At 46.1% G+C, this 24887-nt stretch overlaps 1 protein-coding gene across 1 annotated transcript in view; it reads right to left on the minus strand.

Moving 5' to 3' along the window:
• Positions 1-16179, minus strand: part of ZMYND15 (zinc finger MYND-type containing 15) — a 92354-nt gene extending 76175 nt beyond the window's left edge. Inside the window, exons 1-2 of the mRNA XM_030187919.1 lie at positions 15822-16179; positions 5775-5997 (exon numbers count right to left, since the gene is read on the minus strand). Coding sequence (XP_030043779.1) covers positions 5775-5997; positions 15822-16179 — 581 coding nt within the window. The remainder of the gene's footprint in view (positions 1-5774; positions 5998-15821) is intronic.
• Between the last annotated feature and the right edge of the window lie 8708 nt (positions 16180-24887).

Below are 24887 nucleotides of genomic sequence, written 5' to 3' on the forward strand. Positions count from 1 at the left end.
ATGCTGGGGGACCTGTTGTTCTGCCTCTTGTCTTGTCCAGCCCCCTTGAAGGTTTTGACTCTCCGGTTTGGAAACATGCAATGGTTGTACTTATCCTTAGGAAGCCTCACCTTGGCCTTATTAACACTGATAGCTTTCACCCAATTTCCAATCTCCCGTTCTCCTTCAATCTCCTCGAGAAAAAAGTGCTGGAGCAGCTCTTTTCCTTTCTGGAGAAAAAAACTTGCTCTGCATTCATGACAGGATAATAGGTGATAGTACAGAAACACTTCTAGTGGCAATGTATAATGAAACCAGAACATCTCTAGACTAACGCACTTCTGTTATTCTTGTTTCTCTGGATCGCTCATCTGCTTTCAGTCTAGTAGATCACAAGCTTCTTCTCCTTTGGCTTTGTAATTTGGGAATCTTTGGCACTGTTCTTGGGTAGTTCCACTCTTTCCTCTCTGATGGCAGCTTTCAATTGACACGCGGCACATCTCTTTCCCAGACATATCCGACCAATTGTGTTACTATCCTCGCTCCTACCCTATTCAAACTATTCTTAGCCCCTCCCCCCCTAACAGTTGTGCAATCCCTTTTGTTATTCTGATAACCTTCAGATTGTTTCATGCTCCCAGCATCGTTCCACAGATGATTTCAACTCTTGCCTTAAGACTGGTATTGTCCTGGCTTCAAGAAAATCTTTTGTTTCTGAGCATCTCTAAATGCAAAGCCATACACTTTCCCAACCTCCCTCAATTGTGGACCAAACTATTGCTTTCCAAGATTCCATCAGAATTCTGAGTGTGATCTTTCACTTGGGGGGTGTGAGGGGGTTCTCAGACTTGTGAGTTCTTGTACAAAGTAGAGCGCTGCTGAGCCCGGTACTCGGACCAGGTTCTGCTTGGTGGCTGGACAACCCCGGGTTTCAACTGCACTGACTGCCATTCCCCAGAGGTTGAGCCCCTAGGTGCGAGCGGCCTGCAGGACTTATGGGACGGAGCTGGAAGCGTGGTGATTAATGTATCGGCCAGGCAGGCAGCAGGTCAAGAGAGTAATCCAGGTACAAGTGGCAATCAGTAGGCAGGCGGCAGGCAAGAGAGTAATCCAGATACAGGCAAAAGTCAGTAGGCAGGCGGCAGGCAGAAGAGTAATCCAGGTACAGGCAAAGTGAGCAATGAGGGATCAGTAGATAAAAAGCAGACTACAGAGTTAGAAACACCTACCAAAGTAGAAGCCGAAGCATGGAGTCCAGGGAGAGCTCAGCTGATAAAGTGCTGGCGTCTGACATCAGCAGGGAGAAGGGGCACAGCCATAGGACAAGAGCAGGGGAAGAAAGAACCGGAAGACCAATAGGAGAGAAGCAAGGGAAGCCAGGCAGAGGAAGAGCAGACCCAGGTGGGTGGAAGCAAAGCAATCAAGGAGCCTGGAAGCCAGGCAGAGAGAGAGAGCAGAAACAGGTGCATGGAAGCAAAGCAATTAAGGAGTCTGCAACCACCGCTTTCTGAACAAACCCAGAGAGGCAGTGCCAGTCAAGTGTGCGTGTCGACGGGACCCCACGCAGCCCGCTTGCGTTGAGGTAGGGGACATGACAGGGGTATACTGCCCCTCACCCTTAAAAAGGATCCCTCAAATAGTCCTGCCCTGGGAAGAAGTGAGCCAGGAGGGATGGAGCCGGAACCAGGAAATATAAAAGCAGGGCCATACTGAGGTTAAGGAGGCCCAGAGAAGGAAGAATGGAAGCCCAAGCATATGCAGCTACAGCTTATGTCTAATGACCGTAACCTGACTGAGGTAAGCCACTTTTGTTTCCTGATTTGAGACCAGCAAGCCTTCTCTGAGGTCTGGCTGGAGCCAGATCTGGAACTCGAAGAACTGAGAAGAACTTACAGGCTGTGTTTGGCCTGCCAGCCAGAGGCCTGCTTATGATTGTATTTACTGAACTACAGAGGCGTTTCACCTTGTATTCCTGGCCCTGTGACGTACCAGGCCTCAGGATTCAGTTAATATAACACTTGGTTTTTTTGTTTATATCAGGGGCGTAGTCAGACCTAGGCAGGAAGGGGGTCCAGAGCCCGAGGTGCGGGGGGCACTGTTTAGCCCGCCTCCCCCAGCCGCCAACCCCCCCCACCACCACCACTTTCGAACCTCCGCTGCTGCCGCTGCCTGGTACCTTTGCTGGCGGTGGTTGGGGCAATGGTCTCCGGCGCCTTTGCTGATCTGAGTCTTCACAGAAACAGATCAGTGAAGGCGCCGGAGACCGGCGCTGAAGAAAACTTTGGCTGGCGGGGGTTGTGGACTCCCTCCAGCAAAGGTACCAGGTGGCGGCGGGAGGGGGGATCGAAGGTGGCGAGGGAGGATCAGCGGCGGGGGAGGGGGTTGAAAGTAGAGGGGATCAGGGCTAAATCTGTAGGGGCCCATGCCCCTGTGGCCCCACCTAGCTACGCCCCTGGTTATTTCGCAGGCCCACCCTCAACCCTCAGTCCTGGTATCACAGGGAGTTAAATAGACGCTGTTATTCAGTTCTCCTTTTTTTTTTTTTTTTTTATCTTACACAGGTTCCAAGCAGTCTAAACTTTCTTGCCTTTCTCCCTCATCCACACCCTAATTTTATCCCTTGTGATCTCTTTGGATTACTGTAATTCTCTTCATTCTGGTATACCACTTTCATCTCTCAAATGCCTGCATCTTGTGTAATCCATCACTGTGAAACTTCTTCACAACTCCCCTCGTTTTGATCATGTCACTCCTCTGTTTTTCTTCTGAGCATTATCAGCCTTTTTTCTGCAAGGAGTAAGTTCAGGATCTTGTCCCTGGTCTTCAAGGACCTTCTACTCTCTGCCCCCGACTATCTGTCCAAACGTTTAATTCTGTACACACCTGCACGATCTTTACAGTCATCACAATGGACTCTACTATGGTCCACATTTTCAAAGCACATAGATGTCCAAACAGCAATTTTGAAAAGGCAGAAGAAAAAAAAAGTCCAATATTGCAGTTCATCTAAATAGCAAGGGGGAGTGTTGGGGGCAGGTGGAAGGTATGTTTTGGGCAGGACTAAGAAGGGCCCATAAACAGGTCGTCCAACAGCGATAATCGAACAGGAAGAAATGTCCAAGTTAGACCTGGTTCAATCACGTTCAGGGTAAAAAAAAAGGTGCTCTGATTGAACAGATGACCACTGCAGGAATTAAGGCATAACCTCTCTGTAATTCCCCAGTGTTTACTCACCCCCTCCTCCTCTGAAAGTGAAACTGGAAAGGAAAACCAGCCTCAGGTATTACAGGCATTCTGATCAAAGAGAAGCAAATGTGAGGAATAGCCTAATGGTTAGTGCAAGGGACCCCAGTTCAAATCCCACTTTAAATCATTTTGTAAAACTGTGAGCCCTCCAGAAACAGACAAATGCCTACTGTACCTACATATATAAGCCACCTGCAAGCCTGAAAGCTATTGAAGTTGTACACATTCAGGTTCAGTAGATATTTTTCTGTTCCTGGAGGGCTCACAGTTATAAAGTAAAAGAGTTAAAGTGGGATTTGAAACCGGGGGTTCTTTGGTTTAAAGTCCACTGCACTAATCACTAGGCTACCCCTGCCTGGATGTCTTTGTGGCCATTTTTCTCAAAATGATGCCAAAACCTGTCCCTGGTTTTTTTGCTGTTCACAAGTTGGATGTTTCATTTTGGAAAATGGCTATTCATGTTAGATATTTTTAGCACAAAAGCCTCCATCTTGCAGCCATTTTTGAACAGAAAATCTGGATTTTTTTCTGTTTGAAACTGACTATAAGATAGATGGAGGGGGGGGGGGGGGGTTGGATGTTATGGGCAGGACGTCCCAATTCTGATATAGATAGCGTTTCGAAAATACACCTCCACATCTTTAATCTCAGAATCAACTATGTCTTGACAGTACACACCATGCTGCATTGAGAAGGCCCTTCTCTCTGGAACGTGTTGTCACTTGACATTAGGACTGAGTCCTCATCTAGTAAGCTTAAAACACAGATCAAGACCTGGTTATTCAAATGCTCATACAATGGCCATCAGATCTCCTCTTCCTCTTTCTCTCATAGCTACTGATTCTGGTTAAGAGACCTCTTCACTCTTACTGTTTCCCTTCCATTCCTACATTTCTTATCTCTCCTCCTATCATAACTTTCTAATTTTTATAAACCACTTAGTAGCACCGTTGTGCAGTTGGAAGCATATTAAGCCTCTACAGCTATAGGTCTCTTGTGGACCATCTCACATTCAACCAGGGCCTTTTATTTTTATTTATTTGGATTTTGCTCACACGTTTTTCAGTAGTAGCTCAAGGTGAGTTACATTCAGATACACTGCGTATTTCCCTGACCCTGGAGGGCTCACGGTCTAAGTTTGTACCTGAGGGAAATGACTTGCCCAAGATCACAAGGCGCAGCAGTGGAATTTGAATTTGGCACCTCTGGGTGTCAAGACCGGTGCTTTAACCGCTAGGCCAGTCCTCCACTCTGTCATCTAAAGCACTGCTTTGAAGCCTCAGAATCCTTGAGTCTCTCAGCATCTCTGGTAAAAACTGTAATTGATATCTCTTTGAATCTAACTATACCATCTACAATACAATTAGTGGGGAAAGCAAGGAAAGAGTAATATGAAGGGGAAGGAAGGTGAAGAGAAAGATAGTTTTCCCCCAAATTCTATATATCGCACCTTAGTTTCCACACGGAAATTGAAGCATATTCTATAACTGTGTATATAACTTAATTGGTTAACTAGCTAATCCGCACTGTTAATTGGATGTTATCAAGCAATTATCAGCACTAATTGGCATTAAATGTTACGCACATGACTCGCTAGCCCCCCTGTTTACTAAGCTGTGCATGCACATAAGGGAAAAAAAATCTCAACTTTGCACCTGGGATACCTCTACAAGCTGTGGTTATGCTTACATGTATATATGTAGTACACATGTAAATTTATCACACACAGGGGCCATTTTTCAAAGTGGCGGTAAGCTCAACGCGGACTTACGTGGACTAAAGTGGCCCAATGCGCCGGCAGTAGTTCCAGCCATAGCGTGTGCCATTTCCCGCGCTGGGGAAAATAGGGCTGTATTTTTTTTAGCACAGTGCTAACCCAGCGCCGCCACGTGCTACCCGGTTACTGCCAGGTTAGCACGGGATCCCTTACCGCCACCTCAGTGGGTGATGGTAAGTGCTCCCCCTTGCAAGGCCACACAGTAAGAGCAGTCTTACCGCATGGCCATGGTTATTTTCAGCCTTTTATCTCTGTGGTAAAAAGGGCCTTAGCGTGTGGCGAAAACAGCCCCTGCCGCTAGCACAAGGCCCTTTTTACTGCAGCTTAGTAAATGGACCCCATAGTTTGGACACTTTTGTGAAAGGTAATTTCTGTGTGTAAAGCATGGTTTTATCTAAGGAAATGACTTTGCAAATGATACACATTTCAGTAGGACTTCCCGTATGATTGAATCTTTAAACATTGCCTGTTTACTTTGTTGAGCTGTGTTTGGAACTGATGGTCATCAGTTGTTGGATTTTTTTTTTTTTATTGTTGTCTGGGTTGCAAGGAACAGATTGATCCAGTCCCGATTTTCCTCCAAGCAGTAGCACATCCCTGAACTTGTAGTTACTTCTCTACACAGAAATGTTGGAACTTCAAGTCCGATCAGTACTGGATCAGCCTTTTTGCCATTCCTGTCTGCAGCATGTACTTATTGAATCAATCAGATTACTGGTGATCCCAGGCCCACTCTCCCTATGTTGGCGGTCTGTTTCTCTTTCTCTCTTACCCGTGTATGCAGATGTCGCCCACAGTGAGATGTCTTGGACGTCGTGGCTTCCCACCTCCCATGGGGTAGGCCATGCTGTGACAGATGAGGTTGTAGGCCCGCCTGGTCAGAACCTGCTGCCTACCACCACTGCAACTGCACTTCAGCAGAAAGTCAATACCCATGACGGTCCCTGCTTCATCTGTGACCAGCAGGAAGTAGTCCAGCTGGAACAGGTCTTCTTCTGGTGGAAGGATACATAGGTTACAAATAAGTCACTCTTTATGGTAAAATTGAATATCCAGTAGGGGAGGGAAGGCCAACTTTTCCCACACCAAAAGCCAAAGAATCACACCACCAAAAAGCCTCATGTTTCCATTAAGGATATGAGAAAATGCAATTGCAACCCTTCTTCCCCTTATCTCCACCAATATCTCTCTCTCAATCCCACCACTGTCCCCACCAGTCTCTCCCAATCCTCCCACAGCCTGTGTCTCTCAGTCCTCACCATGTTCCCCACCCTCTTTACAGCATTTCTTTCTCTTGTCATACTCTGCCCAAATCTCTCCCTTCTCCCATGTTCTTCCTAGCGTGAATCTCTCTCTCCGCCTACCATGCTCTGTAGAGTGCATCTCTCTCTCCCTGCCCATATCACCCTCAAGAAAAATGCCAAGAGCTCAATAGCGCCAACATAACGCCTTCCCTAATAGAACAAGTGGGTCTCAGCAGCCCCAGCATCATAACAAGAATGATTGGAGTTATTTTCCTGCCCCACTCCTTTTCTCTCTGCTTCTATTCGTTCTCAGATTTCACCTGTCTCTACCCATCTACTGTCCCACTGCTGCCATTCCTCCCTTTCACTTACTCTAGATGTCTGTCATCATCTCTTCCCCCGCCTCTAGTTTTCTCTCACACAAACCCTCTTCACTACTCCCATACTGACATTACTTCTGGTTCCTTTAGCCCTGCCATTACCACCTCTGGCTATCTCACCCATCTACTGCCTTTCACCCAGCTCTTTCAAAACCTCTTCTATCCCCCTCGCCAATATTTGACTCTCTCATACCCCTTCCACTCCCCTCCAACTATTTTACATACAACCAGTCCTCCTCTCCCATGCAACCTCCTATCCCAGCCCTCTTGACTTTCACACCCTAGCCCTGGTTCTCCACATCAGCTACATAACACATGGTAGAAAGGACATCGATGAGGAAGAGGGTGCCATATTGGCCAACTTACATTGTTGATTTTAGGGAGATGAGGAAGAAGACAGCATTCATCCTCTTTATCTCTCCTACAGCATTCATTCCCCCCTTAAGCTACCCTTCAACACTCTCCTCATCTCCTTCCAGCATTTAGGTTTCTCCTCAACTCCCAGCATTCATTCCTATTCATACCACTCATGTGAGATGCATTTACTCCCTATTGTACTGCCCCTCCCTCAAGTGTCTCCACCCCCAACATCTGGTCACCTGGGGCACCCATTTGTAGCAGGTCTAGTGTCTGGAAGCCACACATCAACACTATCCTGGCTGCAATCCTCTGATATGCTTGTGTGTCCTTCATATAGGGATACTAGAATGCCTGTTTATTCTATATCATCCTTCTTCCTTTTTTCCTCTGTTTTACAATCTCACCTCTGCACCTCTTCCTTTTCACTAAGTCATTTATGGGTCAATATTCAGTCCCAGTGGCCAGCAGGGTATTTTAAATGCTGGTTGTGGTGTTTAAAAACATATACATTCAGTGATGCTGAATATATGTACACTCCACTCGCAGCTGGTAGCTCTATGAATAGTGGTGATATCCAGGCGTTATCTGTATTTCTATGCTGTTTAATTTAAGACAACCCTTTTCTGTCATAAACTAAACGGCCAGCTGTATGAATAGTGGCTGAATATTGCTGCTGTATGTATAGATGGGCAAAATGTCCTCAATCCACCCTGGCACTATCCAGATTGGGGGAGGGGGATAATTCTATAACATGGCACCTATATATAGACACCTATGTGGGCTCTTCAGCATGGAAAAGAGATGGCAGAGGGGAGATATGTTAGAGGTTTATAAAATAATGAGTGGAGTTGAATGAGTAGATGTGAATCACTTATTTACTCTTTCCAAAAATACTAGGACTAGGGAGCACGCAATGAAGCTACAAAGTAGTACATTTAAAACAAATCAGAGAAAATATTTCTTCTCTCAACATGTAATTAAACTCTGGAATTCATTGCCAAAGAATGTGGTAAAAGAAGGTAGCTTAGCAGGGTTTAAAAAAAGGTTTGGAATTTCTAAAAGAAAAGTTCATAAGCCATTATTAAGATGTACTTGGGAAAATCCACTGCATATTCTAGGATAAGCAGCATAAAATGTATTGTACTGTTTTGGGATCTTGCAGGGTACTTGTAACCTGGATTGGCCACTGTTGGAATCCGGATGCTGGGCTTGATGGACCTTCGGTCTGTCCCGGTATGGCAACTCTTATGTACTTATGTTCGGAAAGCAGGTACATACATTCCTTTAGAGAATATCAGCATAACAGATTATATACATACCATAGTGATGATGTGAATGCTCGTACCTATATGTTGGAGATATGCATGCAGCATATAGTCTATATAAATAATTCTCACCTCCAACGTTCTGACCTCCAACGTTCTGAACCTCACTGAACCTCATTGTGTGGCAGGGAAACACTGAAGCCCTGTAGTCTTCTAGGCTGTCATCACCACTCACTCTCACTCATAGACCCGCCCTCAGCCACGCCCCATCCACACATAATTCACAACCCCAACATTCTAAATGTAAATTTGTAGTTGCAAGATCCCATGAGTGTCTGCCCCGCCCTCGCGTCACAACGTGATGACGTGGAGGGCGGGGCTATGACACTCAGCCAATCGCCAGTTCCACCGCCCTCCGATGCTAACCCCCGACGCACTGCGAGAAACAGCAGCCTACGCAGGGCCTCCACCCCCCTGACGCACAGCGACAAACACCGAGCTATGCAGGGGGAGGAGTACCGTCCGAACACCTGATCCGCCCCGACGCACTGCGAGAAACAGCGGCCTACACAGGGCCTCTACCACCTCCCGACGCACAGCAACAAACAACAAGCTACGCAGGAGGAGTGATGTCCGAACACCTGATCCGCCGGGACCCCGAAGCTGCCGCCCTCCCAACAAAAAAAATACCCACCTGCACCCTCCCGACGCTGCCGTCCTGCGCCCTCCCGACGCTGCCGCAGGTAAACCTTGCTAGCGCCCGTTTCATTGCTCGGAGAAACGGGCCTTTTTTACTAGTGTTCTATAAGTTACAAATGAGTCAGTCTCATAGTAACATGGTAAATGTGGGCAGATAAAGATCTGTACGGTCCATCCAGTCTGCCCAATAAGGTGGCCAGTGTTGAATCCAGCACTCTGCATAGGTTCTGCTTCTTCATTGATTTCTATCTCTCTATGCCAATTTTGGGGCACAGACTAAATGTACTTGGGAAAAATCCACAATTTCGGGAATAACATGTATAAAATGTTTGTATGTTTGGGTAGCTTGCCAGGTGCCCTTGGCCTGGATTGGCGGCTGTTGGGGACAGGATGCTGGGCTCGATGGACCTTTGGTCTTTTCCCAGTATGGCATTACTTATGTACTTATGTACTATAGATGTCTGCCCAGCACTGATCCTATTTCGCAACACGTGAAGTTGCCATGGAAGCCCATTCTAGTCTTGATCCTGATCTGTTTGTCCAGACCATAGAAGTTTGCCCAGCATTGGTCTTACTTTCCAACCTCTGAACAGCGTCATACTGAGGGTGGGGGTGGTCCGCCCCTGGTGCACGCTGCAGGAGGGGTGCAGGGAGCAGCCGCACGGTTGTCTGCTCTGCCGGTTCCCTGCTCCCTCTGCTGTTACTTCCTGTTCCGGGGCAGAGGAAGCAGGGAACCAGCGGAGCTGACAGCTGCGTGGCTGCTACCAGCACCCCAGCAGGTAAGAAGAAAGCACCTGGGGGGAGGGGTAGGAGGTGATAGGGCGGGGGGGGGGGGGGGGACGACGACGCTGCACATCCGGGGGGGGGGGGGGGGGCGCAGCAACGATCTGCTCCAGGTGGCAGCCGACCAAGGAACACCATTGCCTCTGAAGCTGCCGTCAAACCTCACTCTAATTATGAGGTCATTTAAGTTTTACTTTAATTGAATTTCATCCTTTTCAGTATAGTGATCCTCTGTGTTTATTCCACGCATTATTGAATTCTGTCACCGTTTTTGTCATCACCACCTCACGTGAGAGGGCATTCCAGGCCCCCCCCCCCACCCTTTCTGTGAAAAAGTACTTCCTGACTTTGCTCCTAAGTTCCCCACCCTGAAAACTCAACTCATGACCTCTAGTTCCCCGTCTCTGAAAAAGAATAATGTCTTTTAGGTATTTAAACATCTGTTTCATATCCCCCTCTCCCTCCTTTCCTGTCCATGCTCTGCCTAGACCCTGTTTATTTCTATGCTTGTCTGTAAAATACATGCTATATAAGATAGGCACATTTCTAGAGAAAAGTGCCTATTTGCACACATATGCACATATATGCCATTATTCTAATAATTTACACATGTAATCAGCATGTGAATGTTAGCACCACTTTATAGAATTACCCTATAGGGAGCAATTCTACAACATAGATGCTAACATTTAAGTGCCAATTATGAATATAAATGGATAGAAAATGGCATTTAAGAATATAAGAACATAATAGCCATATTAGGTCAGACTGATGGTTCCTCTAGCTCAGTAACCTACTTCTGACAGTGGCCAATCCAGGTCACAAGTACTTAGCAGAAACCGAAATAGTAGCAATTATCATGCTACCAATCCCAGGGCAAGCAGTGATTTTCCCCATGTCCATCTCAATTACAGACTATGGACTTTTCCTCCAGGAACTTGTCCAAACCTTTTTTTTTAAAAAACGTAAACAAATCAATCATATCCCACTAAAAATTAGTGTTAGTATTCACGATCAGAACAAACAGATATCCTGGACCATAGGAGCCAACTTTTCAGAATTATTGGGGGTGCTAAGCCCAATGGAAATAATCCCTCCCTGAACACATACAAGGAATTTTTCCAATATTGGGGGTGCTCAAGCACCCACAGCACCCACAGAGTTGGCTCCAGTGCCTGGAGCACTTTCTTGTGCTTTCCAAATTCAGTCATTGGCAAAAAAACCCCTCTGTTACTGGTCTATGATATCATGTGCATTATAACAAAATCAAACAATTTGTCAAAATGTCCAAAATAGGTTCAAAAACTTTAGAACTTATCTGCACATAATAGCAGCAGCTTCTAGCGGGGCTTTTTGTGAGTCAGATCTTACCCCCCCCCCCCCCCCCCCCAGTGCTTAGTGCTGTTCTATAAACGGCACTTAAAAAGAAGACAGCCATTTTGAATATCAAACCTAGTAGCTGAAAAGATAAGAAAAAAAAAGGTTAGCCTTCATAAAATACATGAGGAAAGCAGGCTAACAATATCTGGAAAAGAGAGGCTTGTAAAGTAGTCAGAAATTAAAGATGCAAATGGAAGAAAAAATAGTAAGGTAAAATGGGGACAAAACCTTTTTTTTTCTTTAGATATGTTAGTGATAGGAGGAAGTGCAAAAGTGGCATTGTGAGATTCAAAAGGGAAGGAATACATAGATGATAGGATAAGGTGGAACTGCTTACAAATATTTTGTTCTGTGTTCACAGATAAAGGGCTGGGAGTAGGACCACAGAAGGCAAACACAAACAGGAATGGAAGTGTGGTAGTCCCTGAATAATTTTCAGAGGACGGTGTTTGCGAGGAACTAGCTAAGCTAAAAGTGGACAAAGCAATGGGGCCAGACAGGGTTGCCGAGAGACAGAGCCGGGCCCAGAGCAGGGCCGCTTGCTCACTCAGGCCGCCACTGGCCCCTCCCCACCTTCCTACATCAGTGCGCCTGTTCCTCCCTGGCCGTCAGGGTTTGTCTCTCTCCTGCTCCTGTGTGCCAGGACCGGGTAATTGCGTTAACGCAATCACCCGGGTCCTGACAGGACTGCTGCACAGTATCCTTTATGACAGAGCTCTGGAATTCTCTCTATCTCCACCTTCTGGTAGGGGGACATAACCCACTTGTCTCCGGATTGATCTGTGGGACTCTCTGGAAGAGGAGGTTGGGAAGTACTGGCCAGTCAGTCTGATCTCTGAGGTAAATAAATAAACGGATACACTTCTAAAACAGAGAATAATGAGGTTTCTGGAATCCAACAGATTGCAGGACCTGAGGCAGAATGGTTTTACTAGAGGCAAGACTTGTTGGAGAGCACTAGATGCGGTACACTTCGATTTTAGCAAAGCTTTTAACATCGTTCTGTGTAGATGACTTATAAATATACTGAGTGACCTTGGTATTTGCCCTAAAGTGACTGCTGGGTTAGGAACTGGTTGAGTGGAAGGCAACAGAGGGTAATGGTAAATGAAGCTAACTCTGAGGAAAGGGATGTTATCAGTGGTGTGCTGCAAGTTTGGTTCTTGTGCCAGTTCTTTTTAACATTTTTATAAGTGATATTCCTGAAGGACTGTCTAGTAAGGTTTGCCTCTTTGCAGTGATACCAGAATCTTCAATAGGGTAGACACCCCTGATAGTGTGGATAGCATGAGGAGAGGCCTAGCGAAGGGCTAGATTCTATATATGGAACCACAAAAATAGGCACAAGAAAAGCTCTATTCTATACGCTGTGCTTAAATTTAGGCGCGGTTTATAGAATAGCATTTATGCCCGGGAATCGCGTCTAACTTCAGGCGTGACCATTTGCACCAACTGAAACGTGCTACAAATGTATGCACCTAAATTAGGAGTGTATCCCTATTATTCTATAACAATGCACGCTAATTTTAGGAATGTCCCCGTTACGCCCGTGACCCGTCCATTTCCGCGCCCCCTTTCTGAACTTGCCCATAAAATGTAGGCGTGGATCCCTTGCCTAAATTTATGTGTGTATATTCCAATTAAATCTAATTTGTGCCAATAATTGTTAGCACCTAGCACTTGTGCTAGGTGGAGTAGCCTAGTGGTTAGTGCAGTGGACATTGATCCTGGGGAACTGGATTCAATTCCCACTGCAGCTGAATATATGTAAACCGCTTTGAATGTAGTTGCAAAAACCTCAGAAAGGCAGTATATCAAGTCCCATTTCGCTTCCCTTATAACTTGCAATTTAAGGCACCAATCATTCACATAGGTGCAGCAATTTTAAAAACATTTTAATTGCCCCCTAATTCTGTTTGCATGTGCAGTTTAATTGAATATTGAGCTAATTAGTGCTAATTGGTGCAGAGAAGGGCGACAAAAATGATAAAGGGGATGGGACGACTTCCCTATGAGGAAAGGCTAAAGTGGCTAGGGCTCTTCAGCTTCGAGAAAAGGCGGCTGAGGGGAGATATGATAGAGGTCTATAAAATAATGAGTGGAGTTGAATGGGTAGATGTGAAGCGTCTGTTTACGCTTTCCAAAAATACTAGGACTAGGGGGCATGCGATGAAGCTACAATGTAGTAAATTTAAAACAAATCGGAGAAAAGTTTTCTTCATTCAACGTGTAATTAAACTCTGGAATTTGTTGCCAGATAATGTGGTAAAGGCGGTTAGCTTAGCGGAGTTTAAAAAAAGGTTTGGACGGCTTCCTAAAGGAAAAGTCCATAGACCGTTATTAAATGGACTTGGGGAAAATCCACTATTTCTCGGATAAGCAGTATAAAATGTTTTGTACATTTTTGGGATCTTACTGGGTATTTGTGACCTGGATTGGCCACTGTTGGAGACAGGATGCTGGGCTTCATGGACCTTTGGTCTTTCCCAGTATGGCAATACTTATGTACTTAATTATTGGCACTAATTAGATTTCATTGGCATTTACATGCGCAAATTTAGGCACGGGATCTGTGCCTAAAATTTAGGAGCAATCTGAAAAAAGAGGCACAGAAATGGGAGAGTCACGGGCAGAACGGGGGCATTCCTAAAATTAACACGTGTTATAGAATAACGGGCATATGCGCCTAATATAGGTGCTTACTTTTGCACTACATTTCAGTTGGTGCGATTCCCAGGCATAGGTGCTATTCTATGAACCGCGCCTAACTTTAAGCACAGCTTAAGGAATAGTGCTTTTTTGGTGCCAGTTTTTGTGGTTCCATATATAGAATCTAGCCCTGGTGTGCAAATTGGCACCTTGAATTTGGCGTGCCTCATAGAATTGCATTTCACATTAAAAGGAGTGCAGAAAGGTTGTGGCAGCTTCACTGACAGGTCTTGTTCAATCAATATTTGGAAACTAATTGGTTCCAGAGGACTAGAGCAAATAGCTATCTTCGTCCTTCATAAAAGTGGTCATAGGGAGAAAGCTAGTAATTACAGGCCAATTAGTGGTGGTGGTGGGTAAATCACTGGAGCCTCTACCAAAGGAAAGATAATGAAGTATTTTGAATCTAACAGTTTCTAGGAACCTAAGCAGCATAGTTGTACCAAACACAGATCATATCGAGTAAATCTGATAAACTTCTTTGGGTGACCACAAATTTGACCATACGTAAACTGAGCACAATAGAGGTGGGACCTAACGTAGAGGACTAGATTAGAATTTAGTTGAGTGATCGGAAGCAGAGAGTGGCGGTAAACAGAGCTCACTTTGAGAAGACAAGGGTGGTTAGTTGAATGGCTCAGGGGCCTGTTCTCGTCAGTGGTTAGAAGTGATATTATAGAAGGCTTGTTTGGCAAAGATATATCTTCTACCAAATGACACTATAGGATGGCAATGGTATAGAAAGAATGAGGAGTAACCTAAGAATGCTAAAAAAAAAAAAAGTTTATCAACTAAAACAGTGCATCCATTACTATGGGACCTACGGAGCATAGAAGAAGAACCAATACAAAAAATGAGGTGAAAATGTCTCTAAACAAGGCGTTGGTGAAACCTCAAATGGATTATTGTATCCAATTCTGGGAGGCTGTCAGATGAGACCAAGTCCTGGTGACCCACAACAGATCAGGCTTTTACAATACCTACATTGAATATGCATAAGATAAAATTGCATATGCTAGACTCCCTTATAAGCAAATTTATCTCGGGCACATTTATTTATGATAGCCCAAAAACCCCAACTGGCTTTGGGATCTCCAAGATTAATGTTGGAGCTAATGGAGACAGACATTCCAGACAAAGGCTACCAAAATTGTACCATAAACCCAATGCAATCAGACTAAGAGATCTAAATGTGTATAATCTAGAAGGGAGAAAACAGAAGGGGATACAATAGCAAATAAATGAAAAATATAAAGAATGCACAGGAAGCAAAGAAATTTAGGAGGCCATGCAATAAAGGGAGTTTCTTCATAGGAAGGATGGAGGATGTATGGAGCAGCCTCCCAGAGGAACTAGTGGAGGCCAAAACAATGAGAACCTACAATAAGCACAGAGGATCCTCGTGTAAGAGGTTGTGATCAGATTGGCCCTTCATCAGCATTAGGCACATACTTTTGCTTGTTTATTGCCCTGGAAAAAGCACCTATGGAGATCTGTGCCTACTTCTTTTGTAGCCAACAGAAACACCTCTAGACAATGCAGGTAAATTATGTGCATTGAATAATACGTGTAATTTTATCTACATCAAGTGTGAGCAGTTTCAAACACCTATTTCTGCAGGTGAAATGCTGTTTTACCCATGGAAATGACTTTGAGAATTGCCCTTTCAATGTCTTAAGCCCCAAGTCAGAGACAGAATCAGTGACAGAGCTGGTGATTCGAACTGAGCCAGAGGAAGATGAAGTGACTCGCCTGAGGTTACATAAAGGGAGTCAATGACAGAAACAGGGATTAGAACTGAGACACAGGAACATAAGGTGACTTGCCCAAGATCACACACAAATAGTCAATGACAGAGCTGTGATTTTAAAATTATGAGTCCTCAGCCTTCACCAGACCTGTAGTTGAAAATTCAGCATTAGGCTACATGACAGGAGACCAGTGCCTCAGGGCAGGCCACTCTGGGGCCTTCTTTATGAGGTTCCCTGATGGACCTTACCTTCTGCTTCCTCACTGCCCTCATCCTCCTCCAGCTCCTCCTCTCCTGTTGGAATGACCAGGGTGATGAATTTGTCCAAATCCTGCAGGCGCAGGGCTTCCTCACTATAGAAGTGCTCCAGCAGCTGCTGCTCCGGGTTCTTCACCCGGAAGCTTAGGCTGTGGTTCCTCAGGATGTGCAAGATCCAAGGGGCTTTGTCTATGGGAAGGTGGGCAAGGCTCTGCTCCAGCTCCCTCCTCCGAGCCTCCACACCAGGACTACTCCGGGGGTCCTGATCTGTCAGATACTTCTGGTACCAACTGAAAAGAAGTTCTGAGAAATCCAAGATAGGATCACGGTACCCAGTCACAAACTCCATATCTGAAATCCACAAAGCCAGGAAAGACATGAGTCAAGTGGGACAAGAGGCTCCACGAGCCCTTCCTGTTTCTAGGCTGCAGCAGAAAGAAGGGACATGAGGCCCCAAATTGCTGGGTGACAGTGGGAAGGACAAGAAGATTCCCGTCTCTGGATTACAACAAGAGGAGATAGGAGGCCCACGAGCTGTTCTATCTCTGAGTTACAGTAGAAGGGAGGGCAGAACATGAAGTCCCAACATTTCCTCCTGTCTCTGTGTTACAGTAGAAGGGAATAAAGGGCATGAGACCCCCCAAAGCTCTTCTTATCTCTGGGTTACTTTGATGAAGAATCAAGGGGGATAGACATGTATACAGAAGCAGAGGGAAGAAAAAACTGTTTTGTTTTTCATGGTATGTAAAATCAGACCCCTGCACCCGCTCTTGCCCCCACCCAGCCTCAGGCACCCCAAAGACAGACCTGATAAGTCCTCAGTGCCACTTTTCTTGTGGGTTAGGGAACACTCTCTCTGCTCACACTCTGCAGCGTTTGAAGATAAATAATCTTGGTTGCCTCTTTTTTTTTTTCTCCCAGTGCTGTGAGGTCACTGAGTTCTGGGTTCCTTCCTGTTCCAGCAGTGGAATGTTTCCTGGCCTGTTCTGGAATAGTGATGATCTGGATTCCAGCAGGAAGCCTGTGAGCAGCTTTTGGGTCTTTTCACCTCTTCACCCCCCAAACATTTTAGTCCACATGTGAAAGCAGCAGGATCTTTAGATCCCATGATGAACTGAAGGTTGGAAATTCCAGATCCAAAGTCTCCCTCTAGGAACGATGTAGTGCCACAGATTTTGAGACCACTGAGGGCTGGTAGGAACCACAGATTCTTAAGAGTTTACCAAGAGTCTGGTCTGGTTCTGACTCCAAGGAAACCTGCCTGTCCCTAGCGATTGAAAATACAATATTGAAGCACCACCATCCACTGGCAACAATGCAGTTGAAGGACTTCTGCTCAGCTTGGAGAGAACAGTGCTTATGAGTAAGTGCTTTACCCAAGTATTCTACTTCTAGAAAAACTGAGCAGCCTTGGCAGGGGCAGACTGACCATTGAGATAATAGGGCAGTGCCCGAGGGCCCACACCAGTAGGGGGCCCACTCTCCCTTAGTCTGTATCAAATGTAATCACTTTTGATAGGTGATTGGGGGCTCATGACCCTTAATACCTGGGGGCCCTGATCCCTGCCAGTCTGCCCCTGAGCCTTCGCTTTTCTATAAATATAGTAACCCGCCAATGATTGAGTGTCACCTATGCAAGTCTGTGCTTGTACCAGGCACCGAGTCTGTTTGTGGTAGGTGCTGCCATGGACAGAAATGGATCGACAAGGCTCTCCAGGAAATATTTACATGTACATATATAACTACTGTAAGCATACTATAGTGTTTACTGTACATTTTTGACTGTGTCACAAATTTGGAAAATCTCAGGGGAGAGTGTAAAGATCCTCACCAGTGTAGTATCTACACTGTCTGTGCCAGAGCCGGTGGTGGGAGGCGGGACTGGTGGTTAGGAGGCGGGGATAGTGCTGGGCAGACTTACACGGTCTGTGCCAGAGCCGGTGGTGGGAGGCGGGGATAGTGCTGGGCAGACTTACACAGTCTGTGCCAGAGCCGGTGGTGGGAGGCGGGGCTGGTGGTTGGGAGACGGGGATAGTGCTGGGCAGACTTATACGGTCTGTGCCCTGAAGAGGACAGGTACAAATCAAGATAGGGTATACACAAAAAGTAGCACATATGAGTTATCTTGTTGGGCAGACTGGATGGACCGTGCAGGTCTTTTTCTGCCGCCATCTACTATGTTACTATGTATGTCACTTCTGGTTTTCTCTGTCAGGAAGCGGCAGAGGGAAACTTGCAGAGACCAGCGCAGGCAGTGACATGCATTGTTGCTCTCATTCGCAAATGTGGTGAGGTAGACAGGGAAAGGAGTTCACAAGCCATGGACAGATCCAGGGAAGGAAGAGAGGAAGCGAGGGAAGCCAGGTGGCCACCCTGGAAGTATGTTGGTGGGCCAGACAGGGTGAGCCTGAGCCAAGAATGGGTAGGCCTGTACCCACCCAAGCCCACCTGTAGCTACACCACTGAGGACAGCGGATTACAGGAGATTGTTTATAGCAAGCATAGAAAAAAAATGATACACAACACACATCTATCAATTCTGCATGAAAAGGTTTGAAAATGTCACTCATCTCATACTGTGAGGTTCTGATAGCAGAAACTTTCTACACAGAAGGGCACCACAAGGTGGCATGTCTCATCCACTGAAAACTTTGTAAACATTCCAGCCTTGCTTTGCCTGAAAAGCACTGGGATCATGACCCTGAGGGAATCATGGAGAACGACAAGGTTATGATCATTCGGACTGATAAAAAGATAGAAGTCAGGAAAGTGAATGGAGTGGTAAAAGAGAAAAGTGCCAGAATGCCATTGATCATTAAGGTGTCAGTCCCGAGCAATTACTCAGAAAGGAAATATCTTCAAATACCAAGAAACAGTCCAAGATCAAGAAAATGAGGCAGAAGGATACAGAAATATTTCACGTTGTTTTGGGTATCACAGGCCTGATTAAAAGGAATTTTCAAACACATCTGGATAAGCTGTCTATAAATGTAAAATTTCATGAACTCCAGAAAGAAGCTTTCGTTGGCACGATGCAAGTACTACAGCGAAGGCTAGCAGTAAATTTGAGAGACTGAGATCATACACCACATACCTTGGCTTAGAAGTGAGGTTCATTGCTGCCATAGTATGCACAAAAATAACCCATTTGGAGACATTGCCCCCAGGGTGAAGAGGGAAACAATCCTTAAATAGCAAGAAATGCAGTCAGAGACCAAGAACATGCAACAGAAACATACAGAAATATTTCCTATTATACTGGGAGCCGCAGGCTTGATCAGAAAGAATTTTCAAGCACCCTTAGATAGGTTGCCTACTTATTGTACCAGGGCTGGATCCCCACATGGGACTACCGGACCCAGGCCCAGGGGCCCAAAGGTCTGGTGGGGGGATCCTTCTCATTATTGAGGTGGCTTTGTATAGCAGCCTATCTGGACATTCTGGGAGTTGTGGCTGGGAAGGAGGAAGGGCCCTATGTGCTAGCTGGCCCAGGGCACAAATTTGTGATTCATCCCTGGGCACAGGCAAACTAGGCAGGTGCCTAGGACTCATAAGTTTAGGGGGCCCCGTTAATTGTGCTCAGGAAGCTAAGATTGCCAACTGTCTAGATTTTATGGCTAAAGCGTCTGGATATTTTTCAGTTTAGCCCTCTAGATATCCAATCCTCTCCCCTTCCAGTGCAGAGATCGTGGTAGGATCCCACCAGTGGGAAGGTTGATCTAATCATGGGAAGGGGGGGGGGGGTGCTGAGCTGGGGGAAGTTCTTGTGTAGTTCAACTGCTATGGGGGAGATAAACCTGCCCAGGGTCTTGGAGAGAGCCAGTAGTAGACTTATCCTGATGGTGGCTGGGGTTGTTGAGAAGGTAGAGAAATGGGGTAAGTGTGAGGATCTGCTGCTGCACGTTAAGAAAAAGAGCTGACAACAAATACAAGAACTTTACAAGATAGTAGACAGAGTGGTGGTGATGGTGGGGAACTCTGAATGAAGACAAAAGCAGCAGACAGTAGTGTGCATAAGTATTGCCACACTGGGACAGACCAAAGGTCCGTCAAGCCCAATATCCTGTTTCCAACAGTGGCCAATCCAGGTCACAAATACCTGGCAAGATCCCAGAAGAGCTCAATGCATTTTATGCTGCTTATCCCAGAAATAAGCAGTGGATTTTCCTAAGTCAATTTAATAATGGTCTATGGACTTTTCCTTTAGGAAGCCGTCCAGACCCTTTTTAAACCCCGCTAAGCTAACAGATTTTACCACATTCTCTGGCAATGAATTCCAGAGTTTAATTATACGTTAAGAAAAATTTTCTCCGATTCGTATTAAATTTACTACTTTGTAGCTTCATCGCGTGCCCCCTAGTCCTAGTGTTTTTGGAAAGAGTAAACAAACGATTCACGCCTACCCGTTCCACTCCACTCATTATTTTATTGGCCTCTATCATATCTTTCTGAAAAGTGACAGTGTGTGTGTATATGCATATAGGTGCCTGAAGAGTGCCAGTACATGCATGCGTGTATCTGAAGAGGAAGAGTATGCATGTGTAATGAGTGAGAGTACAAGTCTCTGTGTGTGCGTGTATCTGATAACAGTGTGTATAGTGCATCTGAAGAGTGCATGCATATGTGTGTGTACAGTGGGGGAAATAAGTATTTGATCCCTTGCTGATTTTGTAAGTTTGCCCACTGACAAAGACATGAGCAGCCCATAATTGAAGGGTAGGTTATTGGTAACAGTGAGAGATAGCACATCACAAATTAAATCCGGAAAATCACATTGTGGAAAGTATATGAATTTATTTGCATTCTGCAGAGGGAAATAAGTATTTGATCCCCCACCAACCAGTAAGAGATCTGGCCCCTACAGACCAGGTAGATGCTCCAAATCAACTCGTTACCTGCATGACAGACAGCTGTCGGCAATGGTCACCTGTATGAAAGACACCTGTCCACAGACTCAGTGAATCAGTCAGACTCTAACCTCTACAAAATGGCCAAGAGCAAGGAGCTGTCTAAGGATGTCAGGGACAAGATCATACACCTGCACAAGGCTGGAATGGGCTACAAAACCATCAGTAAGACGCTGGGCGAGAAGGAGACAACTGTTGGTGCCATAGTAAGAAAATGGAAGAAGTACAAAATGACTGTCAATCGACAAAGATCTGGGGCTCCACGCAAAATCTCACCTCGTGGGGTATCCTTGATCATGAGGAAGGTTAGAAATCAGCCTACAACTACAAGGGGGGAACTTGTCAATGATCTCAAGGCAGCTGGGACCACTGTCACCACGAAAACCATTGGTAACACATTACGACATAACGGATTGCAATCCTGCAGTGCCCGCAAGGTCCCCCTGCTCCGGAAGGCACATGTGACGGCCCGTCTGAAGTTTGCCAGTGAACACCTGGATGATGCCGAGAGTGATTGGGAGAAGGTGCTGTGGTCAGATGAGACAAAAATTGAGCTCTTTGGCATGAACTCAACTCGCCGTGTTTGGAGGAAGAGAAATGCTGCCTATGACCCAAAGAACACCGTCCCCACTGTCAAGCATGGAGGTGGAAATGTTATGTTTTGGGGGTGTTTCTCTGCTAAGGGCACAGGACTACTTCACCGCATCAATGGGAGAATGGATGGGGCCATGTACCGTACAATTCTGAGTGACAACCTCCTTCCCTCCGCCAGGGCCTTAAAAATGGGTCGTGGCTGGGTCTTCCAGCACGACAATGACCCAAAACATACAGCCAAGGCAACAAAGGAGTGGCTCAGGAAGAAGCACATTAGGGTCATGGAGTGGCCTAGCCAGTCACCAGACCTTAATCCCATTGAAAACTTATGGAGGGAGCTGAAGCTGCGAGTTGCCAAGCGACAGCCCAGAACTCTTAATGATTTAGAGATGATCTGCAAAGAGGAGTGGACCAAAATTCCTCCTGACATGTGTGCAAACCTCATCATCAACTACAGAAGACGTCTGACCGCTGTGCTTGCCAACAAGGGTTTTGCCACCAAGTATTAGGTCTTGTTTGCCAGAGGGATTAAATACTTATTTCCCTCTGCAGAATGCAAATAAATTCATATACTTTCCACAATGTGATTTTCCGGATTTAATTTGTGATGTGCTATCTCTCACTGTTACCAATAACCTACCCTTCAATTATGGGCTGCTCATGTCTTTGTCAGTGGGCAAACTTACAAAATCAGCAAGGGATCAAATACTTATTTCCCCCACTGTATATTTGAATGAGAATATGCATGTGTGTCTGAATAACAAGAGTGCATGAGTGACAATCTCTTATAAACAGAGAGCCCAATGTTCAAAAAAGGATAAGCTTCTAAATTTGTGACCAATTTTCAGACCTTAGGAGCCTATCCTGCTTATAATCGAAATAGAAAAACGCCTATATTGTGACCCAAATCGGGAGATAGAAGTTTATCTCACAAAAACAAATAAAGCGGTATAATCGAAATCCGAATGTGGACGTTTTCAACTGCACTCCGTCGCGGATGCGGACAAAGTTGATGGGGGCGTGTCGAAGGTGTGGTGAAGGCGGAACTGGGGCGTGGTTATCTGCCGATCAGAGATGGGCGCCTTTCGCCGATAATGGAAAAAAATATGCGTTTTTAGCGAGAATTTAGGGCACTTTTCCTGGACCCTGTTTTTCCACGAATAAGGCCCCAAAAAGTGCCCTAAATGACCAAATGACCACTGGAGGGAATCGGGGATGACCTCCCCTAACTTCCCCAGTGGTCACAAACCCCAAAATATGCCGTTTCACAACTGTTTATTTTCACCCTCAAATGTCATACCCACCTCCCTGGCAGCAGTATGCAGGTCACTGGAGCTGTTATTAGGGGGTGCAGTGGACTTCAGGCAGGTGGACCCAGGCCCATCCCCCCCACACCTGTTACACTTGTGCTGGTAAATGGGAGCCCTCCAAACCGCCCCCCAAACCCACTGTACCCACATATAGGTGCCCCCCTTCACCCCTTAGGGCTATAGTAATGGTGTAGACTTGTAGGCAGTGGGTTTTGAGGGGGATTTGGGGGGCTCAACACACAAGGGAAGGGTGCTATGCACCTGGGAGCTGTTTTACCTTTTTTTTTTTTTTGTAAAAGTGCCCCCTAGGGTGCCCGGTTGGTGTCCTGGCATGTGAGGGGAACCAGTGCACTACGACTCCTGGCCCCTCCCACGAACAAATGCCTTGGATTTATTCATTTTTGAGCTGGGTGCTTTCATTTTCCATTATCACTGAAAAGCAAAAACACCCAGCTCAAAAAAAGATAAACGTCCATGTTTTTCGAAAATACGGTTCGGTCCGCCCCTTCACGGACCCGTTCTCGGAGATAAACGCCCATGGAGATAGACGTTTCCGTTCAATTTTGCCCCTTCAAGGGGCTCATTTTCAAAGCACTTAGACTTACAAAGTTCCAGCAGTCAGGTTACTGCTCATCACTTCTTTTCTCTTCCTAGTATCACGGCTGGGTTAGCCAAAGTCTCTCTTCGCCTTTCAATATAATGCAATGAGCAAGAAAGCAAAAGCCAAAGAATTCAAACAGGGCTGGGGTTTTATTCAAACCACAATTTTCCTCCAAAAGGGGTCTCTTCCTACAATTACTTCACTGATCAAGAAAGCCCTTCTTTCATTCTGGAAATGGAGAGAGGCAGGGGAGGCATTTATTAGTCAATGTTCAGTATTTTAGTACAAACAATAGAATGTCTTCCCACAGGAGGTGGTGGAGATGAAAACGGTAACGGAATTCAAACATGCGTGGGATAAACACAAAGGAATCCTGTTTAGAAGGAATGGTTCCACGGAATCTTAGCGGAGATTGGGTGGCGACGCCGGTAACTGGGAAACAAAACCAGTGCTGGGCAGACTTCTACGGTCTGTGCCCTGATCGTAACGGAATAGATGTGGATGGGCTGGAGTGTAAATTTTAAAGGGCTTCGATGTTAGGTTCAGAACCTAGTACAAGAACAGTGCTGGGTAGACTTCTATGGTCTGTGCCCTGAGAATGGCAAGGACAAATCAAACTTGGGTATGCATATAAAGTATCACATACCATGTAAAATGAGTTTATCTTGTTGGGCAGAGGCAGACTGGATAGGTCGTTCAGGTCTTTATCTGCTGTCATTTACTGTGTTACTATGTTAGAGGTCTCTGCCATCCACAGAGAGCAGAACCTAAAGGTCTCTAAACTCTCCACTCCTTTAAAAAAAATATGAACAGCACTGTGAAACCATTTTTCCCACAATGCTCCATCTCAGGTAATATTCCAAATACATTAGGTGGCCTAGTGGTTAGGGTGGTGGACTTTGGTCCTGGGGAACTGAGGAACTGAGTTCGATTCCCACTTCAGGCACAGGCAGCTCCTTGTGACTCTGGGCAAGTCACTTAACCCTCCATTGCCCCATGTAAGCCACATTGAGCCTGCCATGAGTGGGAAAGCGCGGGGTACAAATGTAACAAAAAAAATTACTACTACTTATCATTTCTAAAGCGCTACTAGATGTAGATGCAGCGCTGTACACTTGAACATGAAGAGACAGTCCCTGCTCCACAGAGCTTACAATCTAATTATTCACCTAAGTTATAGAATACTAGCACTTACATGCGTAACTGTTAGGTGCATGCTCAGCTGTATTCTGTAACATGATAGGCATACCACCAGGGGTGTAGCTACGTGGGGCCACGGGGGCATGGGCCCCCACAGATTATGCCCTGGCCCCCTCTACATTTGACCCCGCCGCCCGCCCCTGCCCCGCCGCCGCATCAGGTACCTTGTTTGCTGGATGTAAGGCGTCAGAAACAGATGATCACACAACGAAAGCGCCGGAGTCGACCGGCGCTGAAGAAGACTCTTCGGCTGGCGGGGATTGGGGAGCCCCGCCAGCAAACAAGGTACCTGATGCGGCAGCGGGGCAGGGGGTGGGCGGTGGTGGCAGGGGGTTTACGGTTGCGGCGGTGGGGGGGTCCATTGTGGCGGGGGGCGGGCAGCGGTGGCTAAACAGTACCCCCCACCTCAGGCTCTGCCCCCCCTCCCGCCAAGATCTGGCTACGC

This window comes from Microcaecilia unicolor, chromosome 14 (assembly GCF_901765095.1).
Source record: "Microcaecilia unicolor chromosome 14, aMicUni1.1, whole genome shotgun sequence".
Taxonomy (NCBI): domain Eukaryota; kingdom Metazoa; phylum Chordata; class Amphibia; order Gymnophiona; family Siphonopidae; genus Microcaecilia; species Microcaecilia unicolor.